At 36.4% G+C, this 15,817-nt stretch overlaps 1 protein-coding gene across 1 annotated transcript in view; it reads left to right on the top strand.

Moving 5' to 3' along the window:
- Window positions 1-15,404, top strand: part of LOC109844600 (VHS domain-containing protein At3g16270-like) — a 32,314-nt gene extending 16,910 nt beyond the window's left edge. Inside the window, exons 2-5 of the mRNA XM_020413704.1 lie at window positions 3,716-4,450; window positions 7,974-8,129; window positions 13,485-14,387; window positions 15,090-15,404. Of these exons, the coding sequence (XP_020269293.1) occupies window positions 3,716-4,450; window positions 7,974-8,129; window positions 13,485-14,387; window positions 15,090-15,131 (1,836 nt within the window). The 3' untranslated portion in view covers window positions 15,132-15,404. The remainder of the gene's footprint in view (window positions 1-3,715; window positions 4,451-7,973; window positions 8,130-13,484; window positions 14,388-15,089) is intronic.

Raw genomic sequence — 15,817 nt, 5'->3', positions numbered from 1 at the left:
TACAAAGACTGGTTTCCATTATACCCATTAAAGATTGGGTCCAATTTAAGCGTCTTGAATCTCTAAGGCAGACTAATAAAGATGCATTAAGACTAGATAAAGTCAAAGGCCTAAAGGCAATTTGTATTAAACCTATATGTAGGTACTTATACTTATCCAAATATGAATTTACATCTGTAATTCCTAGCAATTGAATTGTCTCTTCATCCCTATCGACTGTAGTAGTCCGTTCTAGGATCTTGATATTAATTAAGGATTTATAGTCTAAAAAGGTAATTTTATAGATGTCTCTATTAGGAACATCGGGTATAGTCCATTTATTAAGTGATTCAATATCAGTTTCATATTCAGTTAACTGAGCATTTTTAACTTTTTTCATTCTAGTATAACTGGATTTACAAGCCGAACTACTCTCGCCAATGTATGTCATGTTTTTTCTTTCAAGTTTATCTTTTGATTATTTAAACCTCTAAGGATGCTGAATTTACATTTTTTTTATTCTCTACGAAACAACCTAGCAGAAAGCTTACACGTTTGTCAACGACTTACACTATCCTCAACAGCCATCCCGACAACAACGGGCTTTACACTGTGCGACTTAGATGACGTCTCATAAGCATGCAAACTAAGTTCTTAAGCAGAGAATGAAAAAAACATATATAAATTTTACATACTTAGAAACAAACAATCAAAAAGATAAACTGTAAGATCAAACTTAAGCAGACATGAAATAGTTGAACATGGCTCTGATACCAAAAGTAAGCGGAAACAAAAACAGAAAGAAAAAAGTAACTTACAGAGTTCGTCGGCCGATTCTCAAAATATAATCTTTATTATCCAAAATATTTTACAAGGGGACACACTTAATGAGTACAGAAATATATATATATATATATATATATATATATATATATATATATATATTATATATAGAGAGAGAGAGAGAGAGAGAAACTGAGTATGCTTGGTATCAAGCACAAATTTTGTGCTTGGTAGTGAGGTATCTCACATCTACTCATTCAATGGGGGGACCACATTACAACCCATGTAAATGTGGTCCCCACTTGAATGAGTGGAAGATAAATAGCCAGCCACTACTACCAGCACAAATTTTGTGCTTGGTACCAAGCATACCCATATTCCTCATATATATATATATATATATATATATAATATATATATATATATAGAGAGAGAGAGAGAGAGAGAGGGCGGGGGAGGGAGGGAGGGAGGGAATAAGATAGAGGAGGAAGAAGTGTTTTAGAGGGATAATATGAGTTTATATTCATGTATAATCCCTTCATTGCATTTCATTTGTTATTAGCATATTGCATGCTCTAGTGAGCGAGAAAAACAAAAGAACACAATTGCTTTTGTCACGTGTTGACAGTTGATTCCTTAGCTTTGCTACTCTAGCTAGTGTAAGGAACTGGATACCTTTAGATCTCGAACAAAGACTTTGACTTTAGAGTTTCAAGGAATACTATTAACCTTATGATGAAATAATAAGAACAACACAAAATAAACACAAGAAGATTCTTTTGAGAATATCTAATGGAACACAAAATAAACACAATGTAGAGGGAGTAATGTGCCCACGTCCATAGGAGAAGGGAGAGTATAGTTTATTAAGTTGAAGAAGAAGATACATGATTGTTTTCCTCATTGATCTCTCACAAGAGTAGTTCATCCGGCTTATTATAAATCCTCACAAAAATATAACTTTTCACTTGTAAATCCTTAGACGAGCAATCTCCTTTTTTTCTTCTTCATCTTCTTGATCTGGCTTGGCCTTTGATCTATTTATTATGGCCCCCTTTCCTCTCAACCCCTCTCTCGAACGCGGGATATGAGAGAACACCCTTTTTTGTAGGGTAGAAGTCTTGGGCCCCAAGAAACTATGTATTTTAGTCAGAAAAGAATTCTAACTGCAACAGGAAACCTGATCCAATAAGGACTCTAAAACCATGTAGGAAAAAATCTGTTGGCGGTTAGACTGGCTGGTTTGATTACTCACCTTCATGTTGCTGCTGCCTTTTGTTTTTACCTGCATGCTTGACGTGTTGTCACTTTCATCGGTCATTGTAGAGCTGCTTGCCTTCAATTGCGAGTCGTATATAACAGCTAGCTCTATTGCGGCAACGCCTCTACTACCCTGCCATTGTTCTCTGTAACATTGCTACACTCTCCAATACCTAATGATTCAATCAGTATGATAGAGGATTTCTCTTAATGGGCCTCCTAGGGTACAAAGCATGACATCCATCCAGTAGCATTGTTTATCGTATAGGCTAATTAGGCTTGATGAACTTAGACTGTATTAGTAGTAACCTGACAATTCCTCCCCTCTACATTGGGTTCATCCTCGAGGTCAAATGAAGGAAACTTCTTTATGAAAGAGTACTACTTCTCCCATGTAGCTTTGCTCTCATCTCTTCCCTTCCATTTTACCAATTTGTAGACTACTCCCTTCCCACTTGCTTGAGTTGTTGGTCCAAGATTCCTTGGAGAACATGCTTATCAAAGACCCAATAGGTGGGTATCTCTTGAGATACTCCTGGGCTATGTCCAAAACAAGACTTCCGTTGAGCAGTATGAAACACAGGTGAATTTTAGATCTTGGTGGAAGCTATAACTGGTAAGTAGCTTGCCTCACCTTAGCTAAGACTATGTATGGCCTATAAAATCGAGCCACTAGCTTCTGAACCCCTTGATTTGCCACACTCATATACTCATTGTTTTAAATATCCCCGACATGGCCCCGATATATCCTTTTACAGGGCTTGCCCCAACCGATATGGTCTTTAAATATTCTTTACTGCTTTTTGGCTATTTTGAATGATAAATCCCCGATATGACCGATATATTAGCCGATATGTGGACCAATATATCTTTTTATATAGCTTGTTGCAAAATAATATACCGTGTTTGGAATTTTTGGGCGAGATATCAAGATTTCCCCATTATATCAAATGACATTTTGTCCTAAAAGAAGCAGATCGAATCTTGTAACGTTGCTTTGCACTTTTGTTTGTTTTAGAAGGTTGATTAGTGATCCTAAACATATATTATTCATATTTTGTATGCTTAAATTTTATTACATATGTTAAAATTACATTTTAATGCATTATACTATGTATGCAAACATTCATTATGGCATTCCGATATTTACCACATATCCCTGATATTTCCCCGATGTCCGCAATCCGATATGAATATGAATTTTGGCCATCTGTTATTTCCCCGATATCCGATATTTAAAACCTTGCATATACCTATGTGGCTGGAGTTGGAGTAAGAATTTGTTACCTATAATATTTGTAGTTGATATCATTATCAGCTTAGAGAAAAGTATAGCTCTTTACTTCAAGCGTATGATTTGATACACAATACACATGACTTGTTTAGTTTTGAACTGGAAATTCTTTTACAATCTGCTCTGAAGGTTAAAAATTGCATGAGAAAAAAAGTATATGCTGATTGTAATATGAGTCATTATCATCTATCATTTGTCAGCTCAGCTAGTATTCTTGTGTAGAACTCATTTTGGAATGAAGAAAAGCTCTCCACACTCCGTTTATCTTCTGGTGCACCATAGTTATTTGCGGACATTACCTTTCATAGTAGGATGAATTATCAGAAAATGTAAATGTTTCGTCCAAGCTGTAATGTATGTGAAATGGAATTTTTAACTCTATATTTGTATTTTTCATAGGCATTACGGTTGATCAAGTATTCTGTGGGAAAGTCTGGGACAGAATTTCGAAGGGAAATGCAACGTCATTCAGCTGTGATGCGCCAGTTATTTCATTACAAGGGCCATCCAGATCCCCTTAAAGGGGATGCCCTCAATAAATCTGTTCGAGAAACAGCTCATGAGGCTGTATCAGCTATATTTGCTAACAATGACAACGCAGCAATGGCGCCGACAGAAGATTTTCAGAAACGCATCCAGGGTTTTGGCAATACAAACTATGAAATGCCTACCGAAGAGAAGAAGTCTTTTCTCAGTGAAGTGGTGGGCGTTGGTCTGAGCACCATTGCTGCTGCTAATTCCATGAGGAAAAATGACAGTGGGATTGGGTGTTACAAGAGCCCGAACTTACAAAGATCTCTAACTGCAGAAATAGGTGGTCGAGATAGATATGAAGGAGGTAATTACCTCAGTGGAAACTTTTCCTCTTCAGGTCCTAGAAATGAAGCATCGAGAAAGTATGGCCAAGATTTGAGAACAGTGGCAAGTACAACAGCTAATGAAGATGTTGCTCCAAGTCATACAGGGATTAAGAGTTGTGAGGAGAGGCTTTTGGAAACTATAGTTACTTCGGGGGGCGTGCGTTTGCAGCCCACACGTGATGCTATCCAGGTTTTTCTGTTGGAGGCATTGAAACTTGATCCATTGCCTCTGAGTCATGCGCTTGAGGTGAAACTCCAATCTCCCCTGTGGCAGGTATGCTCTCCTTGTCCAACATCGTTGATGAATTCTACAAATATTTGAATATTGTGCACTCCAAAGTATAACAGGGATGTGAAGATTTATCTGGTTTGAATAAATTTGGGTAAAAATATTTTATAAGTTGGAAATCGTATGTATCTCATTGTTTCTGTATGTCATAAAACATGTGTCCTTATATTTTTGTTTAATTTTTTTTTACTAATAAAGTTTAGAGTCAGTGACATCCAAGATGAAACTCATGGTCAAATGTAATTGCTCGGTCATTTCTAAAATCTATTGTTTATGAAGCATCATCAGTAAATTCGAACTCCATAAGGTCATTAGTTTCTTAGCTTTCCAGGTATCCTTTATGTATGGAGAGAAGGAGATGGGCAGGAAGAGTGTATGCATAAGCTTTTGGTAGGGACATTGACAATAGATAATCCGTTATTTTGGGCTTTTGGGTGTGTATGATTTGTGATGCTGTACATTTTAGGGTTAAGAATAATTAGTATTGTAGGGTAGGTTATTTAATATTTCTAAAACAATGTCGTAGGAGGAATGGCTTTAAGGGGTTGTTTGGTTCATTTCCCATTGAGAAACATCATTCCATGTGATAAACCCATTTTTTGGGTTTTCCAAAGTTTTTCATGAAATTGATTGTTGGTATTTGGTTCACACATAAAACATGGTGGGAAACAAATTTCACATTTTTCCTTTGTTAGGTTGGTATGTAAAGAATGGGAAAACTTTTGGTTGATTAGACTTTTCTCACTTTTCTTGTGTTTGATTGGTAATGAAGTTTGTAGGGGAAAATATATATGGTGATCATGGTAAATTTACCTCTCACTAAAGACAAGTTTATTTGTGACCGTTGTGGGTGGTAATCTTACCAAAAGAAATATCTGAAAAGTAATTAATCAAGACCAATCAAACAAACTGAAATATCTAAAAAGAATTTTAGAATGAAATGAACAAAATTGAGTACGTGAGTTTGCAGACCCCTAAGTCAAGACAGATCCAACAAAGCTGCAAGCCATTTTCAGAGAAATCCCCAAATTCAAAGAAATCCCCAATTTCAAGGAAATTTGTTTTTTACTAGATCAATCACAAAACCAAACTTTTAGAGCAAATTTCAATCTACATAGACAAATTAGCCAAGAAAAGATCAAAGAGCACAAGATCCCCAGTTTTCGACTTTGATCCCACAAGCCTTTCATAAATCTCCATCACAAACACAAATGAGAAGAGGGGTTATTAGATTTGGCGATAATAAATCATGGTTAGAGAGATGGAGGCTGGAAGAAGAAAGGAGGAAACTCTAGTGTTGCCCTTTTTTTTCCAAAAAAATCAACCCGAGCGAAGAGATGGAGTGTTGTCAGAATTGTAATGGGTTTCATCCCACTTCAGCTCAAAACGAGTGGAAATGGGTGTTTCCCGTTTGATGACTTGGAGGACCAAAACTGAGCCTATTTCTCATTTTTACTACTGTGAACCAAACCAAAGAAAAGAAAATCCCAAACTCAAAAATGCTTATGTAGACTAGGTTGTTAGAGTGGGAATTGGGTTTCTTGGCCCATTTTAGTGAACCAAATAGCCCCAAAAGTACAAAAGTATGTTCCTTAAAACTTTGTTATTGAGATGTGTTTTGCCAGATAATTGAAGCAGAGGAGGACAAAATGATAAAAATAAGAACTTAACAGTAGGGAATTAAAAAGATCAAATGGAGTGTAAAAGGATACTAGAACGTGACTGAATGTTCAGATATATTATTCTTTTCCTAAAAGAATTAAAAAATTCAAAATGTCAATGATATAACTCTATGGTGTTCTTTTCATTACATTGAAAATTAGAGTCCCGACTCCACTTGGAAGGATTAGATATTTGTAAGATAATCATGCGTTGTTATTCCGAATTCTTAAGCTTGAATAATATCTATTAAGTAGAAATATAATTTTTTTATCAGTTGTAGATGAATTCTAAATTTGATTATACTTTACAATTCCCTCAGGTTTATTCAACATAGATATCACTACCTATTTTGCTCGTACGATGCACTTGAAAACATGTCATAAGTGAAACTAGTTAGATAATAAATGGCTAAATTACCAGATTAGCATTAAAAGAAGTACCCTATGACCAACAATGTATTAAAATTATCTTCGGCGACAACAATGTATTTAAACTTGCACGATAAAACAAATATGCCCAAAAATATATTTTTTGACCATTTTTCTGGCAAGCACTCAGATAATCTGCCACATGTGCTTAGGTGACATGTGTATGATAACGTGACAACTGTAGTTATCCTCGTTCAACCCATTAGGAGTGATTTTCAAATTAGAATAAAAAAAGATGGATTTTTTCAAATTTGGGACTTCTTCCTTCAAATTGGTGATTCTTCATTACTTGAGCTCAACCAATCCATGTTCTCAAGCAATGGAGAACCCTAATTTGATAGAAGGAGAAGAAGCTCCCAAATTAAAGAACCCCTCTAATGATTTGAATTAGGCTAACAACAGTTGCCATGTTATCATAAATATGTCGCATAAGCATCTTGTGACAAATTACATGAGTGGTCGCCGGAAAAGTTGACCGGAAAATTCAATTTTGGGTCTGTTTGTTTCATCGTGTAAGTTGAAATACCTTGTTATCGCCGGAGATAATTTTAATACCAATCTGGTCATTGGGTACTACTTTTGATACCAGTTTAGTAATTTAGCCGATAATAAATAATAAAATAAAGACTTTGTTACACAAGCAAACTGCTCCTCTACTACAATATTCTGGATTTCATTGTCCTTTGTGTGACAACATGTTGTGATTAGATTGATGAAATGAGTGCAGCGGAAAAATTGAAATAAAAGCACATCGCAAGACACAGATTTTACATGGTTCAACTCTATGACACGGAGGAGAGGAAAGGTTCACTATCGAAATCAAGTACAAAGTAGAGAATAAAGGTTACAAAAATGACGACACTCTAATTCTCAAACAATATTTGCTTACCAAAACAAAAGAAGAAGAAACCCTAACTGTTCTTTTTTCCACTGAACAAACAATAACAAACAATCTTATGTCCCTAACTTTTGTTCTCTGCTAGACTTGGCTCTCACAGGCTCTCCATTGTCTTCTACATTATTATTTTTTTAAATCCTTTGTTACCTTTATAAAAGGGTAATCGACAATTGCTTTTCAAATTAGAATACATAGGAAGTGGCTCCCACGTGCTCACTTTAATGAAAGGGATACTATTACCAGCTCACTCCTATTTCCATTATCATGCAAAACCAAACGATTATGTTTGTGTGGCTCTTTGCTCGTGTGCGTTGGCTGGGAATAGCAAGGTACCAAACTACTGAAAAAAGAAGGAAAAAATGCAAGTCGTTCATATTGTTAGTCATACTTATTTTCATTGAACGAAAAAGTATCACAATTATTTTACAGCTTGCCTCTAATTTAAGTTCTATTGATTTTCTTTCGTTTCATTTCTAACAATCTCTGGTACCTAAACAAATAATATGTTTGGGTTTGCTAGGTCCGCATGAAGGCATGTTGTGTCTTGGAATCAATTTTAAGGAAAAAGGATGATGAACATTTTTCCATTGTAGCATCTTATTTTGGTGAAAACAGAGATCCTTTGGTTAAATGCTCTGAGATACCCCAAGTTTCTCTGAGGGAAAAGGCAAGCAAGGTAAGTAATCTGTTTGTTGTTTTAATGCTAGTCTGAGTTATTCTACCCCCTGCAGGACATCTTATTTTTCGTTACTCAGCATATGAAAGTGTTTTTCTTTTGTGTCCTACCTACTTCCATATAAATATACTTGTATCTTACTATTTTCTTAGGCCATTTTATATGTGCAAGATTTTAAAACAGGTGAGTACAATATGATTCACATATTTAATGCTCTAAAATTTAACAAATGTCAGGGTTCAAGGTTCGATCCATCTTGTATATTGATTGGGGAAAAGAAGTAATGATGTACATCAGATTCCTGATAAAATAAAAACCAAAGGATCAACTAAAACTTTTATTTCCTTTTTTTGTTCTTGGTAACGACAGACCCAACTGGTCAGAGAACACGAGATCAAGGGAGCAAACCCGACTTCAAGCCCCATCCCAGCTGTAAAACCCCGTGGAGAGTGGATCCGACCTTAATTCTGCCTATACCTTAGTTTAGTGTGAGGATTTGACCCAAGGACCTGGGCATTGTGGCAGGAACAGAACTGCGTCCCAGACCACTAGGATACCCTGCGGTGGGTTAACTTTCTTGTTAGTTGAAGAGGTTGTTGATGTCAGTGTCATTATAGAACTTTTTAGTTGAACATTGCTGATAAACAAATTCAATTTTGACTTTTTGACATATCCAGAGTTCAGGCGGTCAAATCATATCATGGAAGTTCCATGATACTCTAATAGATATCAAGTCATGAGAAGTGTATTAACATCTCTCTGACATTTCATGTAATAGTATCATTCCTAGAGTGTCTCAATTCATCATCAACTGACTTTTCTCACTTAAAAATTTTCTCGTATATAGATTGTTCCTCCATATTAGAAGAAAATTTTTATGATGGGCTGTTAACATGTCAAATCCTCAGTAATTAATTCCTAGGTAACAAAAGCTACGGACTAGTTGATGGGGGTCAGGGCGGGAGCTCCAATCCGAAAGTAGATGGTTCCCGGATGTGTTGCCTTCGCCAACCCAGATCCGCTAGAAAAGCACGAAATTCTCGATACTGTGAATTTTGGTGGGTGCTCGAATTTGAACGTGATCTGAAAGGGGGAGACAATAGATTTTTCGGTCGACGATAACTTTTCAGAGCTGTATTGTAAGACATTGGCGGCAAGGGATTATAACTCATTAAGGGACAATTGAAAGAGAGTCGGCAATGGTGATATTCAAGCAATGGTCGTCGTTGAGATACGCAATAGGATTCGAAGGATTGTGGCATCATCAAATGCGAATGTTTTCGGATCTCAATGTTGTGGCAGATATTGTTCATCCGTGAACAGGAACTTTTTTTTTGTGACTTGCGGTTGAGATAGGATGACTAGGATTGAAAGTAAAGAGATTTTAGATAATTAGTTAGGCCTTACACCTAGGAGCTTCATATCCCAATAAAAGGCAAATCACATGCCAAAAAACACACCTCACATGCTCAATAGAGAATTCTCAAACTCAATTTTTTTATTCATCAATGTCTATCTCTCATGGAAAATTACATCTCTTATTTATAGGATAAGAAAGCAACTAAACACTAAAGAAAGTAAATAAAAATCCTAAGTAAATCAAAACGTAACAAAACTAAAAGATGCAATCAAATAAAATTCTAGCTAAATAGAAAGAGATTTTAAAATCAAATCCTAAAGAAATCCTAACTAAAAAGAAGATTACATAAAGTAAAATAAAATCTTACCAAAAAAGAAAAGATTCTAATAAATCCTAATCGCATTACATGTCCACGATTGTACTGCATCAAATCTCTCTGTGTTTGAGAAAACTCGACTCCGAATTTTATAATCAGAGAGCGTAATGTTTGACTTGATTAGTGAGAAGAATTCTATTGTAGATTGCAAGATCTTAAAGAAGAGCTTTAAAACCCGATATTGAGTTGTTGATGGAGGGTTTGGAATAATGAACTCAATAATCAGATTCTTTTGAAATTTGCACCGCATATCGAACTTAAGTTCAAATTCTAGGCTTTTCTTGAGCTCTGGGTTCGATTCAAGCTTGAGTGTTAGATTGACCTACTGCCTTGTTTTTTGTTCCAACTCTTGTTTAAGCTTGGGCTCTGGATCTATCTTTTGATTTGCTTCTTGCGGCTGTAGTTTAGGCTTGCACTCTGTATTAATCTTTTGATCTACATCTGATTCTGGGTGACGCTCAGACTCGGGGTTTGGTTCTTGATTAATTTTTGTATCTCTCGTCTGACTCAAGTTGAGGTTTCAGATCTAGATTGAAATTAAATTTTGATTGAAGATCCACATTTGACCGGAGTTGAGAAATTTGTGTTGGCTTTGCTTTAGAATTTGAAGAGAAACAAAATCTTCTAGATGGTGGACTAGAGTACCTCTTCTCCAAAAGATCTTTGATAGTTGTTCACGAACAGATGTTTGAATGATAATAGTTTCTATACCACTAATGTTTTGCCTCTCTCTTCAGCCTACACTCAGCATAGAAATACATTTTCAATTCTGACGTATCATAACTAGAAAATATATCTTCTATATTGAAAATTCAGACGTCAAATTCATAAAGCTCCTCAAATCCATAAAAGTAAGCTAGGGTACCAAATACTTGGTGAAGGAGATAGCGCTATTTTACCCTTGACAACTATGGATCCTTTGGCTCTGATGATACCAAATGATTGGTTTAAGGCAGGGGCTCCGATCCGAAAGTAGATGGCTCTCGAATGTGTTTCCTTCGGCGCTAGTCCGGATCCGATTGGAAAGCAAGAGATTCTCGATACTGTGAATTTTGGTTGGTGTTTGAATCTAAACGTGATCTGGAGGGGGGATAATAAATTTTTCAGTCGTCGATAACTTTCTAGAGCCGTGTTGTAAGACCTTGGCGGCGACAGATCATAACTCATTAAGGAACGATTGGAGGAGAATCGATGATGGTGATACAAGCATGGGTCGTTATTGGCATACGCGATCGGATTCGAAGGATTGTGGCATCATCAGAGGCGAATGGTGTCGGATCTCAAGGTTGCGGTGGACACTGTTCATCCATGAACAGTACTTTTTTTTTACTTGTGGTTGAGATCGGATGGCTAGGATTAAAAGTGGATAAATTTTAGATAAATAGCTAGGTCTCACACCTACGGGCATCACACTCATGGGCTTCACACCCCAATAAAAAGCAAATCACATGCGGAAGAGCAACTCACATGCTCAAGATCAAACTTAATTTTTTTTTATTCATCATTATCTATCTCTCATGGAGGAGTACATCTCTTATTTATAGGATAAGAAAGCAACTGAGCACTTAATGAAGTAAATAAAAATCCTAATCAAATCAAAACCCAACAAAACTAAAAGATACAATCAAATAAAATCCTAGCTAAAATAGAAAGAGATTTCAACATCAAGTCCTAAAGAAATCCTAACTAAAAAGAAGATTACATAGAATAAAATAAACTCCTACCAAAAACGAAAAGATTCTAATAAATCCTAATCGCATTACATGGAGGGTCCATGATTGTCCTGCATCATAGGGTCCTTTCTATGTGGAAGGATGCTCTTTGCTCTTATGCACCGTACAAACAGTGAATAGTAAACAAGTTTCTCCTACTCTAAGGAAATAAGAGAAGGTAAATGATAAGATTTCTCTATGAGCAATTAAGGCATGAACACGGGGAAGGCCAGTTGAGGTCACAGCTCTAGGATAATACCAATTAAAAATCTTTCTTTTTTTTTGAAAGCGCAAATTTATTATGTTGAACAATGCATAAAGTTTGGTCAAGCAGACATTTATTGCACAGGTGTACATTTCTGCTTCTGCATAAACCTATGAATTGTCATGTTTACACATGGTTCCATGCCATATTTTGTTGACATTAACATGGATCATTGCTACCTTGAGTTGATATCTTAAACTATCATTTCAGCATGGAAGTTAGTTTTACATCATACTCTGCATTTCCTTATATTTGAAAAAGTTGTATGCCTACTAAAATAGAATATAAAGATAGAAGGAAGAGTTAGTCTTTGAATAACTATGCACCCATCCCTACTTCTCGAAACACATACTCACACACTAAAAAAAGATTTAAGTTACTATTATATGGCACCTGGTTATCAGCTGAAGGGAGATCCCTTTGGAAGTCTAGATCTTACTGCAGTCTCCTTTCTGTCCTCGGCACTGCTGAGCATAAACTTGGTTCTTTCTTTGGTTCTCCCCGAAATCATCTGTATGATTGTCTAGTGCTTGCTGAGTAATTATTTATCAACTCAAAACGAAACAAGACAAGATTGTAGCTGGTTTCTCGAATGAACAAGCATTAGTTTGGAAGTATTCTCTGAAAGACGTTTAGATAAACAAACGCACTGGATTTCTCTGTCATGAACTCATGATATCCATAGATAAGGAGAAGCCTAGGATTTCTTTTTGTCATGAATTCATGATACCGAAGATATTCTCTTTGACTAAATATTTTAGGTTTCTCGACTATTTCTTCTAGTCAAACACAATTTCTTATTTTAACTAGTTTCTGAAACAAGTATTAAATAATTCCTTTCTATGTAGCACGGACACGGATCTGACACGGCCATCCGACACGCCGACACGAGGCAAATCCTGAAAAATACATAGGATACGTGTGTTCGACACGTGTGTCTGACACGGACACGACACGACACGGCTTCATGTTATGCGTGTCCGTGCTTTATAGATTCCTTTAAGCTAGATACTTGAGAATTGGGTAAAATAAACCTAATCATGTTATATAAAACTTCTCTATTCCTGTAAAAGATAACTTGTGATTACTTTTTGCCAAAGAATAGTTCCTTTCTGTGAGCCCCTATGATGCATCTTTTGTAACAAGATGCTGAAGAAGATTCTAGATTTTAAAAATGTTATAACTTCTAAAGCCACCTAAAAAATAACAGCAGCAGCAGCAACCTATGTAGCACGGACACGGATCCGACACGGCCATCTGACACGCTGACACGAGGCAAATCCTAAAAAATACATAGGATACGTGTGTTCGACACGTGTGTCCGACACGGACACGACACGACACGGCTTCATGTTATGCGTGTCCGTGCTTCATAGGCAGCAACAATAATAATAACAAATAAAAAAGAGTGAAATTTAAACACTTCAACTTATCACCATGCCTTGTCAAATCTAGTTCACTTCCCATTGTTAACAGTTCAATTTTCTGTGTTTGCTTGTTACTTTGTTTACTATTGTATTTCTCTCTTATTTCCTGATCAAATTTATATAAGAATAGAAGCAGCTTGTTTTTTTTTTGTTTTTGTTTCTTCTTTTTTAAGTGAGTTATTATGATGGTCAATTTAATTACTGTTGATGTTTAGGTTTTAAGCCTTCTGGATGGAGACTGGGTTCCTGGAACAGGGAACCAATCAGAGCCATCTAGTGCAACATCTGTTCCAACCCCGGTTGTTCAGATGCCTGACTTAATTGATACAGGCGATGCCGATGATTATAGAACTGAAGCTTCAATCGAGGAGCATGTTCCCCAAAATATTGAAAATCTTATATCCTCTGGTTCTTTGGTTGATTATCTATTTGCAGATGGCCCTATTGCAGGGCAAAGCAACAGTGAGAATGAAAATGAAGATAACCCATTTGCAGATGTATCTTTCCATGTGACCGAGGAAAAACAAAATGATGACATATTCTTAGGGTTAATTGTTGACAATAAGACACCAGAGCATGAGAAGCAAGTTGGTAAAGAATGTGGGTTACTTGACACTTCTAGTTCAAACTACGATCTCCTACAAGAAACAGAAACTAATAAGAGTAATATGAATGACTTGATGGTTGGCCTGTCTCTTAATGATACCATCCATGGTAATAAGCAACCTGAATATTCTGGCGTTCCCTTCATGGGTGGGATCAATCAATCAAGCCAGGTGCCTACAAATGGTGCTTTGAATGGGACTCTTGGTTCAAATTCTTTTTTCCCGGCTTCGACTCAGTATATGCAACCAAATATGATGTTCAATCCAGCTTTTGCAAACCAGCCAATGAACTACGATGCTATGGGGGCCTTCATTGCTCACCAACAGTTACTTTTTCAAAATCTTGGTAACCTAAATACGCGTTACAGGCATGCTACTGAGAATGTCATTGATGGAGGTCACTCTTCTCCGCTGCCTGACATTTTTCAACCTTCGAACATTCCCGTACAAAGTAATGCTGCAGCGCTAACCAACAGAAAAAAGGAGGATACAAAAGCGTTTGATTTTGTTTTGGTGAGTCTAATCTTACCTTTTATTTTTTTAAATTTCCGGATGAGTCAGGGTTGTGTTTGCATGAAATATCGATATACAAAACATACTTGGAAACTGTTAGATGCTGACGCAAAAGAATTTATGTATGTTAATCTGAATTTTCATGTACATCTGATTTTTTTCAAATCCTTTTGTTAAAATATATTTATATTGCAATCACTTTATAGCACACTACTACTTTTTCTAGTCAATGCAGAAGTCCAATATTACATACAGTCCTACAGCTTGGCTAAGCAATGATTCCATGTTGGTCTTAACAGAAAATGAGTAAGATATTCTCCTAATCCTCTGTATGTGATTCCATGTTGGTTAAGACCTGACTGATTCATGGCGGGGTGTTTTTGTCATCCGTTTTCTCCATCTGATATTCTACTGCAAAATGTAACTGGCAGAAATTTAAATTGTTCTAGCCTCTAAGTTTGTCCGTGCTTTTCCCCCGTCTTTTCTCCTCTTTTCTGTGCAGTTCTCAAGGTCTATTTTTGCTGTGGCATGAGGCAATTAATGTATTGATTCCCTGCAATCGGCTCCTACTTGGATTGAATTCCAGTGTGCCATTTGCTAAGTTTTTTGATGCTGAGAAAACTAGTGATGCAAATCTGAACCTTATGTTTCATATCATTAAGATACAGACAATACTTATTTGGTTTATGGCTTATGTTGCAGGATCATTTGTCAGCAGCCCGCGACTCAAAAAGAGTTTTGTAAATTTAATACAAAAGCAGATGCAGATATTTCTTGCTAGGAGCCCCACCCAACAACCGCCTGGCGGCTAATTCTTTTGCAATAATGCATCAATTGCACGAATTATGGTAGATAGCCATTTTCCAAATGGATATATTTATTAATGTGTGTAGGTGTAAGCATGAGTCAGATATGGAGAAGGGACGTTGTAATATATAAGTGAATTGAAGCCACACATCTATGCTTATAATATCTATTTGTCTTCCTTAATAATAGCTGTCTCTGGGGCTTGAATTATTATTTTTCTTTAGTGATAGTGCAGAGCTTCATCAAAGTGTGATCACAGACCAGGAATGCTGCTTCAATGAGTCTGTAGATGGTTCCTTTGTTGCGTTTGGTCTATTGTGCTTGTCTCTGAAAGAACTTCGGTTTAGTTTGTAATCTTCAGACGAACTTGGTTGTTAATAATTTATATGTTAGCATACAGTGCTTTTGACAGCTTACTGTAGGGTGAAAATTTGATTCTTCCGAAGAAAGGAGTTTCGTTTGTATTTATAAGAAAGCTTATTACAAACTAACAAATCAAATGTTTACAACAGAAGCAGAGGGAAGGCCCTCTTTGTTTTTGTGTGGGGACTTTAGGTGGCTATAGGACGCTTCGCTCGATGGTCGGGTCGAGTCTGCTTCCCTTGGACCGTTTGAATGAGGTT

The sequence above is a fragment of the Asparagus officinalis genome, chromosome 6, assembly GCF_001876935.1.
Source record: "Asparagus officinalis chromosome 6, Aspof.V1, whole genome shotgun sequence".
NCBI lineage: Eukaryota > Viridiplantae > Streptophyta > Magnoliopsida > Asparagales > Asparagaceae > Asparagus > Asparagus officinalis.
Note: the sequence above shows the minus strand (reverse complement) of the source record. Positions and strands in the feature narration are given on the sequence as shown.